At 43.0% G+C, this 17,297-nt stretch overlaps 1 protein-coding gene across 5 annotated transcripts in view; it reads right to left on the bottom strand.

The window, feature by feature from the left end:
- Positions 1-17,297, bottom strand: part of USP42 (ubiquitin specific peptidase 42) — a 57,337-nt gene that overhangs the window by 15,094 nt on the left and 24,946 nt on the right. For all 5 annotated transcript variants that reach the window (XR_005576907.2, XR_012515275.1, XR_012515276.1 and 2 more), the window contains 8 exons: positions 12,212-12,322; positions 9,002-9,104; positions 7,708-7,775; positions 6,944-7,014; positions 5,050-5,132; positions 2,433-2,544; positions 1,253-1,393; positions 674-774 (listed from right to left, as the gene is read on the bottom strand). Coding sequence is in view for 2 of the 5 variants with exons in the window: in XM_039460573.2 (XP_039316507.2) it covers positions 674-774; positions 1,253-1,393; positions 2,433-2,544; positions 5,050-5,132; positions 6,944-7,014; positions 7,708-7,775; positions 9,002-9,104; positions 12,212-12,322 (790 nt within the window). In the remaining 3 variants the exon portion in view is untranslated. The remainder of the gene's footprint in view (positions 1-673; positions 775-1,252; positions 1,394-2,432; positions 2,545-5,049; positions 5,133-6,943; positions 7,015-7,707; positions 7,776-9,001; positions 9,105-12,211; positions 12,323-17,297) is intronic.

The raw sequence follows: 17,297 nt of genomic DNA on the forward strand, positions 1-17,297 counted from the left end.
TACTCAGAGGCCCCTTCCCGAGGTCTCTATTCACTGTCCTGTGGCTCCTGGCCCACTCCATTGCTGCCTGCAGCAGATGCCCACCCGGTTCAGCTACCACCTCTGCCTGCAGCTGCACCTTCAGTGCTCTCGGCCATAGAGTGGGAAGCGGAGCAAACTCATCAAGACACTCAGACACTACCTTCCATACTCTCCAGGCACATGGCAGAGTTGATGGTTTTTGCTGGTTTGTTTTTTTGAGACAGGGTCTTGCTCTGTCACTCAGGCTGGAATGTAGCGGCTCAATCATGGCTTACTCCAGCCTCAACCTCCCCAGGCTCAAGTGATCCTCTAACCTCAACTTCCCAAGCAGATGAGACCACAGACTCACAACACCACGCCTAGCTAATTTTTTTTTGTATTCTGTAGAGTTGTGGTCTCACTATGTTGCCTAGGCTGATCTGTCTTGAACTCCTGGGCTCAAGTGATCCTCCCATCTCGGCTGACCAAAGTGCGAGGATTATAGGCATGAGGCACCATGCCAGGCCAGAGTTCATCTTTAAGCTGCTGGGGTTTTTTTTTTGTTGTTTTTTTTTTTAAATACAAAACACTGAATACTGAATGTAAATAATTGTTGATAAGAAGAGAAGAAAGACATACCAAAAAATTTGACAATTTGTTTTCATGACAATACCTGATATAAAAGAGCACATAGGCTTGCTGGCTGAGTACCGATCTGATATCACTGGTGGATACAATGGAGTCATTCATTTGATACCAAAGGCCATTGCTAGCCTGTAAATGAGAGCCAGTACAAAGGAGAGATTAGATTTAATTAAACGTGAAACAGAGTCAAGAGAATTGTATTTTTTTGCAATGGAGTCTCACTCTGTCACCCAGACTGGAGTGCCGTCTCATGATCTTGCAACCTCCACTTCCCAATTCAAGCAATTCTTCTGCCACAGCCTTGGGAGCAGTTGGGATTGCTGGCACACACCACCACACCCAGCTAATTTTTTTTATTTTTAGTAAAGAGGGGTTTTACCATGTTGGCCAGGCTGGTCTTGAACTCCTGACCTCAAGTGATCCACCTGCCTGAGCCTCCCAAAGTGCAGGGATTACAGGTGTAAGCCACTGTGCCCAGCCAAGATACTATTACAACGGGTATTCACATTTTAACTGTAAAAGTTCCATCTCTCCCCACCCCAAGAATGCTAGTGCTGTCTTCTAGCATGTATGTAACAACAGTCATTAGCAAATCTGCACAGCTTACTTTTATGTAGCAGAAGTAATGGCCAGCATGGCAATTAAAACCAGTGTGGACCAGCACTGCATACAAGACGTAGACAATCGGCTCTCCATTGGGCTGAGACATATATGGCCGAATATCAAGATACTCAGGGTATTTCACATCCTACACGGAAACGGGAAAAGGATAAACATTTCTGAGGGCACAGATCATTCCACACATTCAGGGAGAGGGTATTTAGGACTTCCTAGGTGGGGAGACCCACAGAACACTTGCACCTTGTGATGTTCTAGCAAAAACCTAATGCATTTAGCCACCTTTTTTTTTTTTTTTTTTTTTGAGATGGGGTCTCACTCTATTGCCCAGGCTGGAGTACAGTGGCGCAATCTCCGCTCACTGCAACCTCCACCTCCTGATTCAAGCCATTCTCCTGCCTCATCCTCCTGAGTAGATGGGATTACAGGTGCGCCATGACACCAGGGTAATTTTTGTATTTTTAGTAATTTGGTTCAAAATATTGGTATATTTGTAAAGCGCCTTAATATATCCCTTTGTGGAAGGCACTACACAGTTTACTTTTATATTATATTGTGTATATAAATATTTTGTATTAAAATTGAATCAGTGGCAACACTAAAGTTTTATAAAATCATGCTTTGTTAGAAAAGGAATTACAGCTTTGCAATATAATTAATTGTTTTGCATAATTCTGAATGTAATAGATATGAATAATCAGTCTGTGTTTTTAATGAACTTATATGTATTTTCCCAAACATTTTCTCTAGTGTAATGTTTGCTGGGACAAACATTACACTATGTTGGCCAGGCTGGTCTCGAACTCCTGACTCCTGTCCAAAGTCTAGCAGGAAGTCCTCTTTGGATTTCAGATTATACAGGCTCTCCCTATATCCCCTGATAACCATGGATACCAACAAAACTGACAATGAAGCCCAAATGGAGGTAATAGTTACCAATTTTGTCATTAGAAAGTCCAGTGTGCTGCAGGGCCCACCCTCATAAGCACACACGCAGAATCACTGTCTCCATGCTCTGACCTATTTTTTCCACCAGCAAATGCTGACAGAACTTAGAAAACTGGTCACCAAAGTTGTTCAACCAGGTTATTTAGAATCCTTAATAGCTCTGGACATGTAAGCCTTGAAAGGCTCCACATAAAAGATGATTAATTACATCATTCACATACCTTAGCAATCTTTCCACCAGTAAAATTTGCAAAACGTTTCAGAGAAAGTGTAAGAACATTAGAGGATCTATGGATAGTGAACCTCTTTGAAGCTGGAACCATCTTTTTACACCTTGAAATAAACAGAAACAAAAGTTTAAGAAGATGAATATACATACACAATTTTTGTTATTTTGGTCTTTCTTGTTATAATTCTAAACATTTTACATTAAGGTTCCAAAAAGGACACTGGATGAGAACCACCAGCCTTCAACCAACAGTGAAAATATTAACATTAACAATACAGGGAGAGGGCTGGGCGCAGTGGCTCATGCCTATAATCCCAGCACTTTGGGAGCCCAAGGCCGGTGGATCACGAGGTTAAGAGGTCGAGACCATCCTGGTCAACATGGTGAAACCCCGTCTCTACTAAAAATACAAAAATTAGCTGGGCGTGGTGGCACATGCCTGTAGTCCCAGCTACTTGGGAGACTGAGGCAGAAGAATTGCTTGAACCCAGGAGGTGGAGGTTGCAGTGAACCAAGATTGTGCCATTGCACTCCAGCCTGGGTAACAAGAGCGAAACTCCGTCTCAAAAAATAAAAAAATAAAAAATATATGTATATATACAGGGGGAAACTATTTAATTAGCATGAAAGGAAAGAAAGAAAGGACAATTCTGAAAAACCAAGCCACATGGGCCACCAATAATGTTAAAATTAGGTTAACACAAGTTTCTCTCAATTCAAAAGAAACAAAAACGAACATGTTCAGACTGGTATAATTATGTGAAAAGAATTTTTTTTTTTTTGAGACAGAGTTTCGCTCTTGTTACCGAGGCTGGAGTGCAATGGCGCGATCTCGGCTCACCGCAACCTCTCCCTCCTGGGTTCAGGCAATTCTCCTGCCTCAGCCTCCTGAGTAGCTGGGATTACAGGCACGCGCCACCATGCCCAGCTATTTTTTTGTATTTTTAGTAGAGACAGGGTTTCACCATGTTGACCAGGATGGTCTCGATCTCTTGACCTTGTGATCCACCCGCCTCGGCCTCCCAAAGTGCTGGGATTACAGGCTTGAGCCACCGCGCCCGGCAAGAATTTTTTTTCTTAAATGGAGTCTTACACTGTCACCTAGGCTGTAGCGCAGTGGTGCCATCTCAGCTCACTGCAATCTCCGCCTCCTGGGTTCAAGCTATTCTCCTGCCTCAGCCTCCTGAGTAGCTGGGACTACAGGTGTGCGCCACCACCCCAGCTAATTTTTTTGTATTTTTTAGTAGAGATGGGGTTTCACCATGTTTGTGCCCAGCCGGAAAAGTAAGTCTTAAATTCATCTGATTTAAAAATAAGAATTCACTGGGCACAGTGGCTAACGCCTGTAATCCCAACAACTTTGGGAGGCCGAGGCAGTGCGGATCACAAGGTCAAGAGATCGAGACCATCCTGGCCGACATGGTGAAACCCCGTCTCTACTAAAAATACAAAAATTAGCTGGGCGTGGTGGCACATGCCTGCAGTCCGAGCTACTCAGGAAGCTGAGGCAGGAGTATCACTTGAACCCAGCAGGTGGAGGTTGCAGTGAGCTGAGATCGTGCCACTGTACTCCAGTCTGTATGACAGAGCAAGATTCCATCTCAAAAAAAAAATAATTATTATTATTATGTGAAAAGAAGGCCCTAATCAGAAATAAAAGGGGCAAAAATAAAGATCAGAAATGTCTGTAGAATTTAAAACAAAATCAAAATCCCTCTTGTCTTGAAGATTTGATAATAAAAAAATTACCCATATTACCTGACTACAACATGGAAATCTACTTAACAGCATACAGAAGAGTTTTCTCTTTTCTTTTTTTGAGACAGAGTCTCACTCTCTCACCCAGGATGGAGTGCAGTGGCACGATCTTGGCTCATTGCAACCTCTGCCTCCTGGATTCAAGCAGTTCTCCTGCCTCAGCCTCCTGAGTAGCTGGCATTACATGCATGTGCCACCATGCTTGACTAATTTTTGTATTTTCAGTAGAGACGGGGTTTTACCATTTTGGTCAGGCTGGTGTTGAACTCCCAACCCATGATCCACCCACCTTGGACTCCCAAAGTGCTGGGATTACAGGCATGAGTTTTCTTAAAATAGGTACTCTTGACTTCACAGGGAAACGTTAGTTTGAATAATCAAAATTAGAGTTTTCCAGCAAATGCTATTCCAAGCCCTGGGTACCCACCCTACGAGAGAAGGATCCTAGCTATCCCAGAAGAACGTGACTCTCCACCAACATCAGCCCTCTTATAAGAAAGTCAATGAGAATGCTATTCAGCAGATGGGGGGGTGCCCAGCCACACCAGAAGCAGCACTGCCATGGGATACAAAGATAATTTTACCTCTCTCCTCCCATCCAAATTTGCCCAATAATGTTATGCCCCAGGCTTTGACGGGCACAGAGCTGCATGTCTTAGAGAAATGCACAAACCGAGACACTGCAGGCTCTGGTCCTTGGGTAACAGGGACCCAGTGTCTTCCCCAAGAGTATCAGAAAATCAAACAGCCTAGAGGGGGCTTTCAGACACACCAAGAGCTCTCAAACAAAGCCTGCTGGCTGTCCCCACTGGAAGAGCCAGCAGCAAGAACCAAGTCACCACCCAACATACTTGCTGCACTTATATGAGTTTTCTCCATCAAGCTGTTCCGGCTTCACAAACTGCTCCAATGCCTTGTTAACACTCTGAGCAGCCTGGGAAAAGAAGAAGCACAAATACCACATCACCACATACTGCCACTTGTGTTTGGGTCTCGCTCTGCCGCCCAGACTAGAGTGCAGTGCCACAGTCACAGCTCATTGCAGCCTTGACCTCCTGGGCTCAAGCGATCCTCCTACCTCCGCCTCAGACCACGGCATGAGCAGCTCAGACCACAGGCATGGTCACCATGCCCAGCTAATTTTTTCAGTTTCTTGTAGAGACAGGGGTCTCACTGTTTTCCCCAGGGTGGTCCCAAACTCCTGGGCTCAAGCGATCCTCCCCCCTTGACCTCCCAAAATGTTAGGATTACAGGTGTGAGCCACCATGCCCAGCTGTGCCACTTATATTCTAAAAGAAAGAATGGAAGACTCAAAGATATAAAAGCAAATGAGAATTTTTACGACAAAATTTTCCTTTAGTAGTATAATGTTCACTTTCATACATCTACACACCAAATTATATCCCCTTTCATTAAAATGGGCAGATTAAAGTGAACAAAATATACTGAGGATGCTCACTGCAGCATTACTTAAAACAGCATGAAACTGAAAGCAAACCAAATATCTACCAGCAAGGAATTCAGCATAGGAATCCCGGTCTATCCATTCACTGCACCACACACTGCCCAGAGAACACATTCACACACAAAGGTCTCCAACAGAATTATATGCAAGCAGTGAGTGGCCAGACATCAGACACAATCCCATTTATATAAAAAGTAAACAATATATTCTGGAGCAGTACATATCAAACTGTTAAAAAGAATTCATTCTGAGGGACAGCATTTTACATATATCTCCAATGTTACTCATTTTTATCATAAGCATGTATTACATCTATAATCAGAAAAATGCAAGCTCAAGAACAACAAAAAATAGGAATTCAGAAAATCTAAGAGGCAGGCTGGGTGCAGTGGCTCACACCTGTAATCCCAGCACTTTGGGAGGCTGAGGCTGGAAGATCACTTGAGCTCAGGAGTTTGAGACCAACCTGGGCAACATGGTGAAACCCCATCTCTACTAAAAATATAAACATTAGCTGGGCGTGGTGGTGCATGCCTATGGTCTCAGCTACTGGGGAGGCTGAGGTGGAAGGATCATTAAAACCTGGGAGATTGAGGCTAGTGAGACTGCACCAATGTACTCCAGCCTGGGCACAGAGTGAGACCCTGTCTCAAAAAAAAAGGAAAATGCAAGAAGCAAAACAGTTTTCTCAAGAATAACCATCTATATTTGGCTAATACAGACATGAAAATCTGGTTTCATTAAGATATCAAAGAAAAATTCAGGCCAGGTGCAGTGGTTCACGCCTGTAATCCCAACACTTTGGGAGGCTGAGGTAGGTGGATCACGAGGTTAGGAGTTTGAGACCCTGGCCAATATGGTGAAACCCCGTCTCTACTAAAAATACAAAAATTTGCCAGGCATGGTGGTGCACACCTGTAGAGTCCCAGCTACTCAGGAGGCTGAGGCAGAAGAATCACTTGAACCTGGGAGGCGGAGGTTGCAGTGAGCTGAGATCACTGTGCTCCAGGCCTGGGCAACAGAGTGAGATTTCATCTCAAAAAGGAAGGAAAAAAAAAAAGAAAAAATGGAGAAAGAAAATTCAAAGGGAAATAAAAGACTTTTAGAAGCTTTATTTTACGATACTTACTACAGAACTTGAATAATCCCTCCAAATGAAATCTTAGCATACTGAATTATTCAATTTATATTCTCTAACAAGTAGTCTAAATTATAAATATACAGTTATATAAAATGGCTTATTTTAAAAATGTAATTACTCCCATAATTATGAAATTTACCTTTATCTCCAATGTTATATCAAGATACGGATCAAAAGTATCTGAAACGCCCTTGCAATTTAAACATTTGACTGAAATAAAAACAAAATGCAAAAGTGTAATCATTACAGCAACAACAACTACTGAAATGACAAAATACAATTTGAAATTTAAAATTTTTTAACTGTAATTTTTCTATCAATTGAACAAAACATTTTTAAAATTTATACTACTCATAATATGGGTGAAAAGTGTCATGAATTTGGCCCCTCAGGGGTTTGAATCAAAACTGGTATAACCTCTTGGAAGGACAACTTGACAGTATTAAAATTTACAATACACACATGCTGTGACCCAGAAATTCTAATACTAAGAACTGATCCTATACATACACTTTTACCCAGACATAGAGCATGTGAGCATGGATGCTCAGTGAAGCACAGATGGGAATGACAACAACAAACCTTAAGCACCTAACTGGGGAGGAAATAAACGGACAGTAGTGCGACTGTCAAAGGCTCTGTTAGTTAGACCTCTGCGTGCTGAAATGTGAAAAGACTAATATGAAGAGACAAATGGAAGCAGTGCACACGGTATGCTCTCAGTTTGTTCACGTACAGGGAACTACCAGAAGGATTTACTATGACCTGGCACTGGGGTTGCCTTTGGGTAAAAGGAATGGGAATCTGGGCTGGAGGGAAGTACTTTTCCTTATTAACTTCATCCTACTATTAGCATTTTTTAACTGCATGCATAACTTTATCAACTTATAAGCAAAAGCTTACCTCTAGATCTTAGGTATCCTCCAAATATCTGACAAACAAGAGTGGTGGCCTGGGTGTGTCTGTCTAATCTGAAAAATATCAAACAGTGACATGAGAGAAGAGCTCTGCAAAAACTGCAGATGCTGTGACCAGATTTCAAACACATGGGCTTACAAAAGAGCAGGAATTCAAACAGGACCATGTGTGGCAGCCCAAGAGCAGCCTTGCCTGGCCAGAACACAGAGAGGTCTGGGAGCGGTGGGAGTAGAGGCAGAGCTGTGGGAACTGTGTCTGTCAGGAAGGGACTCAGGAAGCAAGGCAGGAGTCTGATCGTGAAGCAGGAAGAAGGCAGCCTCAGGGTGCCACAGCCTGGGCAGGAGGAAAGGCAGCTGAGGCGGAAAATGCAGAGAGTCTTCCTCTGAGCCGTGTCTGTCACCACCCAGACGCTGAAGGCCTAGACAGGGTGGTGCCAAGGCAGGGAGAGCTACCAGGTGTACTCAGACAGCACCAACAGGCTTAGGATGCATTATTTAACTGTCCCTTCATTCTTCCTCGACTCTGTATTTACATTTTAAGGAACAAGCTGCAGAAATCAGTAACTGACTGGGGTGGGGGTTCAGGAAATAAAGACACGCTGGAGGGCAGCAGAGAAAAGAAAACATCAGGTACAACTAGAAAGGAGAAGCAGCTAGTGTGAGATGTGCAGACATCTGCTGATAACCAGAAATTAAACAGGGGCAAGACCAACGCTTATTTCCTGACATCTGTCATTGAGTAAATGCAAACTGTTTCAGTAAGATACATCTATAAATTTCAACCATTTAAAAACAATGCCCAGGGCCGGGCGCGGTGGCTCAAGCCTGTAATCCCAGCACTTTGGGAGGCCAAGGCGGGTGGATCACGAGGTTGAGAGATCGAGACCATCCTGGTCAACGTGGTGAAACCCCGTCTCTACTAAAAAAAAAAAAAATACAGAAAAAAATACAAAAAATGAGCTGGGAATGGTGGCACGTGCCTGTAATCCCAGCTACTCAGGAGGCTGAGGCAGGAGAATTGCTTGAACCCATGAGGCGGAGGTTGCAGTGAGCTGAGATCGCGCCATTGCACTCCAGCCTGGGTAACAAGAGCGAAACTCCGTCTCAAAAAAAAAAATAAATAAAAATAATAATGCCCATCATCTGAGGAAGAGGCAGAGCAAGCCAAAAGGTAAAGTGAACAAAGTTCTATGTGCTTCCAACAAAGGAGAAAATGAATTCTGGTAAGTTACAACTAGAGATGCCAAATGAAGAAACGACTGGCGCTTTGTGGTACTTACTTATTGCTGCCATTCAAGCATGCTTTTTGCATAGCATCAACAGTATATTGAAGGAATTCATGGGCATCTTCTTGGTTTCCAAAACGGAAGTGCCTAGCTATACCTATAAAATTTCAGTAAAGACAAGGCTTTATCATTACATATAATTACCCTAAGCAGTATACCCCAAAATATATCTTATAATAATATGTTGGTTGGAAAACTCCCAAATACTTATATCACGAGGAAATAGCACTAACATAAGCCACTAATATAAAAGCTATAAGCAGGATCATGCCCTTTAGACCAGAATTCCCAACCATTTCGGCACCAGGGACCAGTTTCATGGAAGACAATTTTTCCACAAAACAGAGGAGGGGGTTGGGATGAAACTGTTCCAGCTCAGATCATCACGCATGAGATTCTCATAAGGAGCATGTGACCTAGATCCCAGGCACGCACAGCTCACAATAGGGTTCACGCTGCTATGAGAATCTAAGGCTGCCACTGATCTGACAGGAGGCGGAGCTCAGGCAGTAATGCTCACCTGCTGCTCACTTCCTGCTGTGCGGCCCAGTTCCTAACAGGCCACATCCGGTACCAGTCCACGGCCCAGGGGTTAGGGGCCCCTGCTTTAGACCATTAAAAGTCCACAGCGCCTAGAGTTTCTGAGAGTCCAGAGAGTAGCTACAGAGTGACTCATGTTTTTAGCAAGTAAATAAAGTTACACTTGAATAACTGGCTGTTTTGTCTCGTTTGTCCAAAATGCTATGTTGGTGATTTTAAATTGGTGCTAGATCTCTATAAGAGAATCCATTCAAAACATAAATATCACATCCTATCTAACTCTATTCCAATGACCCACAGAAGAAATTATATCTGCAGGTGCACAGTAACATTTCAGTCCTGTTTCCAACTAATTAAACAGCTACAAAACCAAATTATTTTTTAAATTATAATTAAAAATTAACACAAAAGTATAAGCAATATCACAATAAAACATACATACTGAATTTTATGTGTGTATGAATGTATAAAAATATGTTCTAGCTTAAATCATATGAAACTGCCAACACTCCACCAGTTTAGACCTACAAGTGACAACTTCATGATTCAACCATGTGTGTATCAGTGGATGTATAAACACACACACACACACACACACACACACACACACACATACAGCACAGTGACATTTTCTTAAAAGACTAGGTTTAAAAATGTTACTCATGCCTGCTATATAAGTATGTATAAAAATAATTATATGTGGTCAAGCATGGTGGCTCACACCTGTAATCTCAGCACTTTGGGAGGCGGAGGCAGGCAGATCATGACGTCAGGGGATCGAGAACATCCTGGCTAACACAGTGAAATCCTGTCTCTACTAAAAATACAAAAAATTAGCCAGCATGGCGGCACGTGCCTGTAGTCCTAGCTACTCGGGAGGCTGAGGCAGGAGAATCGCTTAAACCAAGTAGGCAGAGGTTGCAGTGAGCCAAGATGGCACCACTGCACTCCAGCCTGTGCAACAGAGTGAGACTCTGTCTCAAAAAAATAAATATATGTATAAACAGCCGGGCACGGTGTACCTTATGCCTGGGAGGCCGAGGCGAGGGATCATCTGAGGTCAGCAGTTCAAGACCAGCCTGGCCAACATGGTGAAACACTGTCTCTACTAAAACTACAAAATTAGGCAGGTGTGGCAGTACACACCTGTAATCCCAGCTACTCGGGAGCATGAGGCAGGAGAATCACTTGAACCCAAGAGGCGGAGGTTGCAGTGAGCCAAATCATGCCACTGCACTCCAGCTTGGGCGACAGAGCAAGACTCCATCTCAAATGAATGAATGAATGAATAAATGAATGAACAATCCAAACCTGCCTGGCTAAATTTTACCAGGTTTTTATAATATTTCAAAGGTTTTTGGCTTGTCTGTTGTGGTCTATCAACAATGCCAAGGGCCAGTAACACCTCTTTAATTTTCAGTGGCTTTCTAGGGAAAAAGATTACAGTTTGTTAGTGTATAATTATGCATCCCTATAATTATTCAGTTAGATACTAGATGAAGAGTTACAGCTTTGTTGGTTTGCATTTTTTATTCCAACTCACTTAATTAACATGATGTAAAAGTTTACTGCACAAACACACAAAGTATGCAAAAAAATTTCATGCACCTATCCATTTAAAATTTAAAAATTAACTACAAAAAAGTAAAATTTATCCACAAATTTGCTAAGCTCTGAGTATAAATTATTTGAAGACTGTAAGTTAGGCCCACTGATACACATCTGTAATCCCAGTTACTCAACTGGGCAAGAGGATCACCTGAGCCAGGAATTCAGGCCTAGCCTGGGTAACATAGTGAGACACAGTCTCACTGCAAGAAAAAGAAAAAAGAGAATTAACCTTATTTATTTATTTAATTTTTGCTGCTCCTTGCAGAGTGGGCTAATCCACAGGCAGTATGTCCAGAGTAGCCTAATTACCTTTATTTTTGACATTTCCTGTCACTGTGTATAGCATAATATTCATTCACCAAATTGAAACTAATTAAAAGCTGTTTACAAAAACCTGCCAGACAATATCAGAATTAGTATTACTCAGCATAGAAATCCAAGTGTTGGAGTAAAAACACTGTAAAACTTAACAATGATTTTAAAATACTGATTTTTAATGATTTAAAATTTGTTATATTAAATTGAAGTCTTTATTATATTGTCGTCTTTTGCTTAAAAGTTTCAAAATGTGTTTATATAGCAAATGTTTTACTAAAAATTTGTTATTGAAGACACAGCCACATATGATAAAAATTTATTTGTTTTCTAACACACAAGGGGTTCAGTTTTTTTTTTTTTTTTTTTTTTTTTTTTACCAGTTGGACATTAAGAATAACTAGGTAATAGGCCAGGTGTGGTGACTCATACCTGTAATCCCAGCACTTTGAGAGGCCAAGGCAGGTGGATCACCTGAGGTCAGGAGTTCAAGATCAGCCTGACCAACATGGAGAAACTCCATCTCTACTAAAAAGAGGCTGGTGGAGCATGTTTGTAATCCCAGCTTCTCGAGAAGCTGAGGCAGGAGAATCATGTGAAACTGGGAAGTGGAGGTTGCAGTGAGCCAAGAGAGCAAGACTATGCTCTAGCCTGGGCAACACAGCGAGACTCTGTCTCAAAAAATAAAAAATAACTAGGTAATAAATATGAATATAAACTACGATAGTAAATACTTACGCCGCATCTCATTGATGACAAACATTGGTTTAATAACATCCCCAGGATTACTGAGTGCCTGGGTAATATGTGCTTGCATTGTACACATCATACAAAAGCCTTCTGCATGACCTGAAAGATAGATGATAATCCTCCAAATTAGCAAAATACAACTATATACAAACATCAAAGCTAATTACAGATCAGGGGCACACACCTGTAGTAAAATAATAGCTGCTATATACATGCCTTGAGCTATCTACTTTTATGCATTTTCATTTACATTTTTTTTTTTTTTTTTTTTTTTTGAGACAGAGTCTTGCTCTGTCACCCAGGCTGGAGTGCAGTGGTGCAATCTCCACTCGCTGCAACCTCTGCCTCCCCAGGTCCAAGCAATTCTCCTGCCTCAGCCTCCCAAGTAGCAGGGACTACAGGCATGTGCCACCATGCCCAGCTATTTTTTTGTTGTTGTTGTATTTTTGGTAGAGACAGGGTTTTACCATGTTAGCCAGGCTGGTCTTGAACTTCTGAGCTCAGACAATCCACCCACCTCGGCCTCCCAAAGTGCTGGGATTACAGGTGTGAGCCACCACAACCGGCCTCATTTACTTTTCTAACAAATCTAAGTGATAAGTACATATTAGCTCTCTTTCACAACAAAGGAAAAAGGCTCTAAGAGTTTAAAAGTTTGCCCAATGTCAAAAGAGTTATTATGTGACAGACATTCTAATTACAAAGCCAGTGCTTCTAGCTACTCTCTATACTGGAAAAGCAAGATTTTTTCCCCCTCATACCACCATTGATCTCAAATACTAAAACACTGTCTCCCACAGCAGGGATTAGAAATCAGTGCAGGCCAGGCATCATGACTCACACCTATCATCTCAGCACTTTGGGAGGCCGAGGTGGCTGTATCTCTTGAGGCCAGGAGTTTGAGACCAGCTTGGGCAACATGGTCAAACCTTGTCTCTACAAAAAATAAAAAGAAAATTAGCCCAGTGTGGTGGCACAAGCCTGTAATCCCAGCTACTCAGGAGGCTGAGGTGGGAGGATCACTTGAGCCCAGGGAGGTTGAGGCTGCAGTGAGCTGTGATCACACCACAGCACTGCAGTGTGGGCAACAGAGTGAGACTCTGTCTCAGAAAAACAAAGAAAAGGAAAAGGAAAGTAATCTCTGCGTAAATACTCTTGTGTTGCTGGCCACAGATGGTGGTCTCTATGGCGTATCTTTTTTTACAACTTTCTAAAAATGTAAAAATCATTCTTAGCGCGTGCTAAGTGGTGCTATGGCATCTACTAGGTGGAAGCCAGGGATGCTGCTAAACAGCCTCAAATGCACAGGACAGCCCCTCACAACAAAGAATTACCAGAAGTGCCCACAGTACTGAGGCTGAGACTGACTAAAGGCTGCCCAGATCTACCTAATAAAGCTTCAACACCGAAAAAGGATCAAACTAGTTCCAATTAACTTTGTCCCACAACAAAGCTCAAAACATTTTTTAAAGGAACACAATACCCCAGCATCCAGTCTGGCATCCAATCAAACAGTACAGGGCATGCAAAGATGTAGGAGTAACCAGTAACAAGGAGGAAATAAACAGAAAAAGACCCAGAAATAACACAGATGATATCAGAAGACAATGACCCTGAAAAGGATATTATAAATATATTCATATGTTCAAGGAGATGGAAAATGGAAAAATGGAAGAACACATTAAGAAGAAACATGGAAATAGATATAAATCTACTTTTACACATGAGAAGCAGAATCTCTGGGATGAAAAATACACCAGATACACCAGGTACGGTGGCTCACACCTGTCATCCCAGCACTTTGGGAGGCTGAGGCAGGCGGACTGCTTGAGCCCAGGAGTTTGGAGCTCAGCCTGGGCAACACAGCAAAACCCCGTTTCTACTAAAAATACAAAAATTAGACAGGTGTGGTGGCACTACTCCAGAGGCTGATGGGGGATGGGAGAACCACCTGAGCCCAGGAGTTGGAGGCTACAGTGAGCTATAAAAGCATCACTGCACTTCAGCCTGGGTGACAAAGTAAGACCTTGTCTCAAAACAAACAAACAAACAAACAACAAAAACACCAGATGTGATTAATAACAGATTAGACACCACAGAAGAAAAGATTAGTGAACTTGAAGATATTCATTATGGGTAGAAAATATCTCTAATAAAACATAAAGAAAGAAAAATCTAAAAATAACAACAACACAGCGTTATCAGTAAACTACGGGACAATTTTCAGTTGTCCCTGATATTCATCATTAGAGTCCGAAGGTAAAAGGATAACATAAATATTTCAAGAAATAACAATTATCTACAAAGGAAAAGCACAAGGGAGGTTTTTGGGATGAGGCATGGTTTCGTATCCTGACCGAGCTGTCAGTTCACATGAATCTATATTAATATTCAAGAAAAACTTACACCAAAGAAGTTTTTAAAAGTCACTGAAAGTTGACAGAAATTTAACAGAAATACATGTACACATCTAAGAACCTCAACAAATTCTAGCAGTAAAAACATAAAGAAAACTACACAAAGGATCATTGCTTAAAACCAGCAATAAAAATTTCAAAAGCACTGGAGATAAAAATAAATTAATTAATTAAAAAACATTACATAGGCCAGCACAGCGACTCACGCCTGTAATCTCGGCAGTCTGGGAGGCTGAGGCAGTGGGATCACTTGAGGTCAGGAGTTCGAGACCAGCCCAGCCTGGCCAACATGGTGAAACCCATCTCTACTAAAAATACAAAATATCAACTGGGCACAGTGGTGCATGCCTGTAATCCCAGCTACTCAGGAGGCTGAGGCAGGAGAATCACCTGAACACGAAGCAGAGGGTGCAGTGAGCTGAGATCGCACCACTATACTCCAGCCTGGGCTACACAGTGAAACTCAGTCTCAAAAAAAAACACAAGAAACAAACAAACAAAAAAACATTATGTATATAGGTGTGGTGGCTGCCCTGTAGTCCCAGCACTTTGGGAGGCCAAGGTGGGTGGATTACTTGAGCGAGACCAGCAGGGGCAAAATGGCAAAATCCTGTCTCTACAAAAAATTAGCCAGGCCTTTGGCTGGGTGCAGTGGCTCAAGCCTGTAATCCCAGCACTTTGGGAGGCCGAGGCGAGTGGATCACGAGGTCAAGAGATCGAGACCATCCTGGTCAACATGGTGAAACCCCGTCTCTACTAAAAATACAAAAAATTAGCTGGGCATGGTGGCGTGTGCCTGTAATCCCAGCTACTCAGGAGGCTAAGGCAGGAGAATTGCCTGAACCCAGGAGGCAGAGGTTGCGGTGAGCCGAGATCGTGCCATTGCACTCCAGCCTGGATAACAAGAGTGAAACTCTGCCTAAAAAAAAAAAAAAAAAAAAAAAAAATTAGCCAGGCCTGGTGGTGGGTACCTGCAGTCCCAGCTACTTGGGAGGTTGAGGTGGGTGGATTACTTGAGCCCAGGAGGTTGAGGCTGCAGTGAGCTATAAACACGCCACTGCACTCCAGCCTGGGTGAGAGTCTGTCTCAAAAAGAAAAATAATGTCAACACAGAATTCTACACCCCATGAAAACATCCTTCAAAACCAAACATGAGACTTGCGCTTCTGAGAGAGATGGAGTAGAGGTAGTTTTCTATTTCTCCTGCCAAGTACAACAAAAATTCCTGACCACCAGGTATAAAACAACCCTTAAAGGGCTGTGAAAGAGAAAGAGACATGCTAGGGACCTCAGGACCCATGGAAGACACGGTGTTGAGTTCCCTGGGTTTCTTTGTGCTTCTTCTAGTCCAGACTTGGAGCTGAAAAAGTCAGCAACAACAAAGCAGCAGCAAAAGCCTGCTCCCGGTCTCTCCAGCCAAAGGATGAGGAAGAGGCAGCCTCACACAATAGAAACCTTTTGAAATCATTGCTCTACTTCAGCTTTTGTGTCTATTTTGTTTATATTATGATGTTCGGTTTGGCTTTTTTGAGACAGGGTGTCACTCCCTCACTGGGCTGGAGTACAGTGGTGGGATCATGACTCACTACAGCCTCAACCTCCCAAGGCTCAGGTGATCCCCCACCTGTCTCTCAAGTAGTTGGGACTATAAGCGTGCACCTCCATACCCAGCTAATTTTTGTATTTCAGTAGAAACAGGGTTTCACCCTGCTGGCCAGGCTGGTCTTGGACTCCTGGGCTCAAGTGATCTGCCCTCCTACGCCCAAACTGCTGGAATTGAGGAACTATTTTGATGTTTTGACATCCTAAAGATCTTTCTGGCTGGGGAGAGACTGCCCCCAAGGCTAGTCAATTCTTAGAAGTAGCAAAGGACTCAGTGTTGGTGCAAGCCTTTGCTATACAAATTAACCAGTCCAGAGCCCTTCCTTCTTCATCCACCTGCCAGAGCACCCAAAGAGGCAACACTCCTGCCTTAATCACCTCAGGGCCAGGTGCCAGGCAACTCTGGGCCACGCCTGTGGCTTAGGGCCCGCTGAAATTATTCAAACCAGCCAATCCCAAATTCTTCCCGCCCTGCCCTGTTTGTCTCATGGAAACCTCAACGAAGGCTCTGGCCAATAATGCCTTCCCTTCGCTCCTGTCTTCTGCCTCCTGACCCCTTGGGGGTCCTTCCCACGTGGCCCTGCATGGTGTGACCTGTGAGCATGAAATCTTTGTCTTCACGAGCCTCTCCTGTGTCTTCTCTTGTGGCTGCACCTGACTGACCATCTCATAAAAGAATACAGAAGACATTCAAACACCACAGAAGAACTGTGGCCTCACCTCTACCCACACCAACAAAAGCCAAGTAAACAGCCTAGACTTGCACTCAGCGGGCTGTAGTTAGGCACCCTACCCCACCCACTGGGTTAACAGCAGAGAAAGTAGACAAGGAGCTGGGACTCGAAACCACACTGGGTGATAAGAAACCCTGTCCCACCCCACATTATTAGTGACAATCACGTGGGGAGCCCAGGTTTCCACCTACCTGGTAGTAAAAAGCCACCTTCACAACTCTCCCCGCCTGCCTGGCCTCCCAAAGTGCTGGGATTACAGGTGTGAGCCACTGTGCCTGGCCTTTATTTATTTATTTTGAGGGAGAGTCTCACTTTTTTTTT

This window comes from Saimiri boliviensis, chromosome 20 (assembly GCF_048565385.1).
Source record: "Saimiri boliviensis isolate mSaiBol1 chromosome 20, mSaiBol1.pri, whole genome shotgun sequence".
NCBI classification, from domain to species: domain Eukaryota; kingdom Metazoa; phylum Chordata; class Mammalia; order Primates; family Cebidae; genus Saimiri; species Saimiri boliviensis.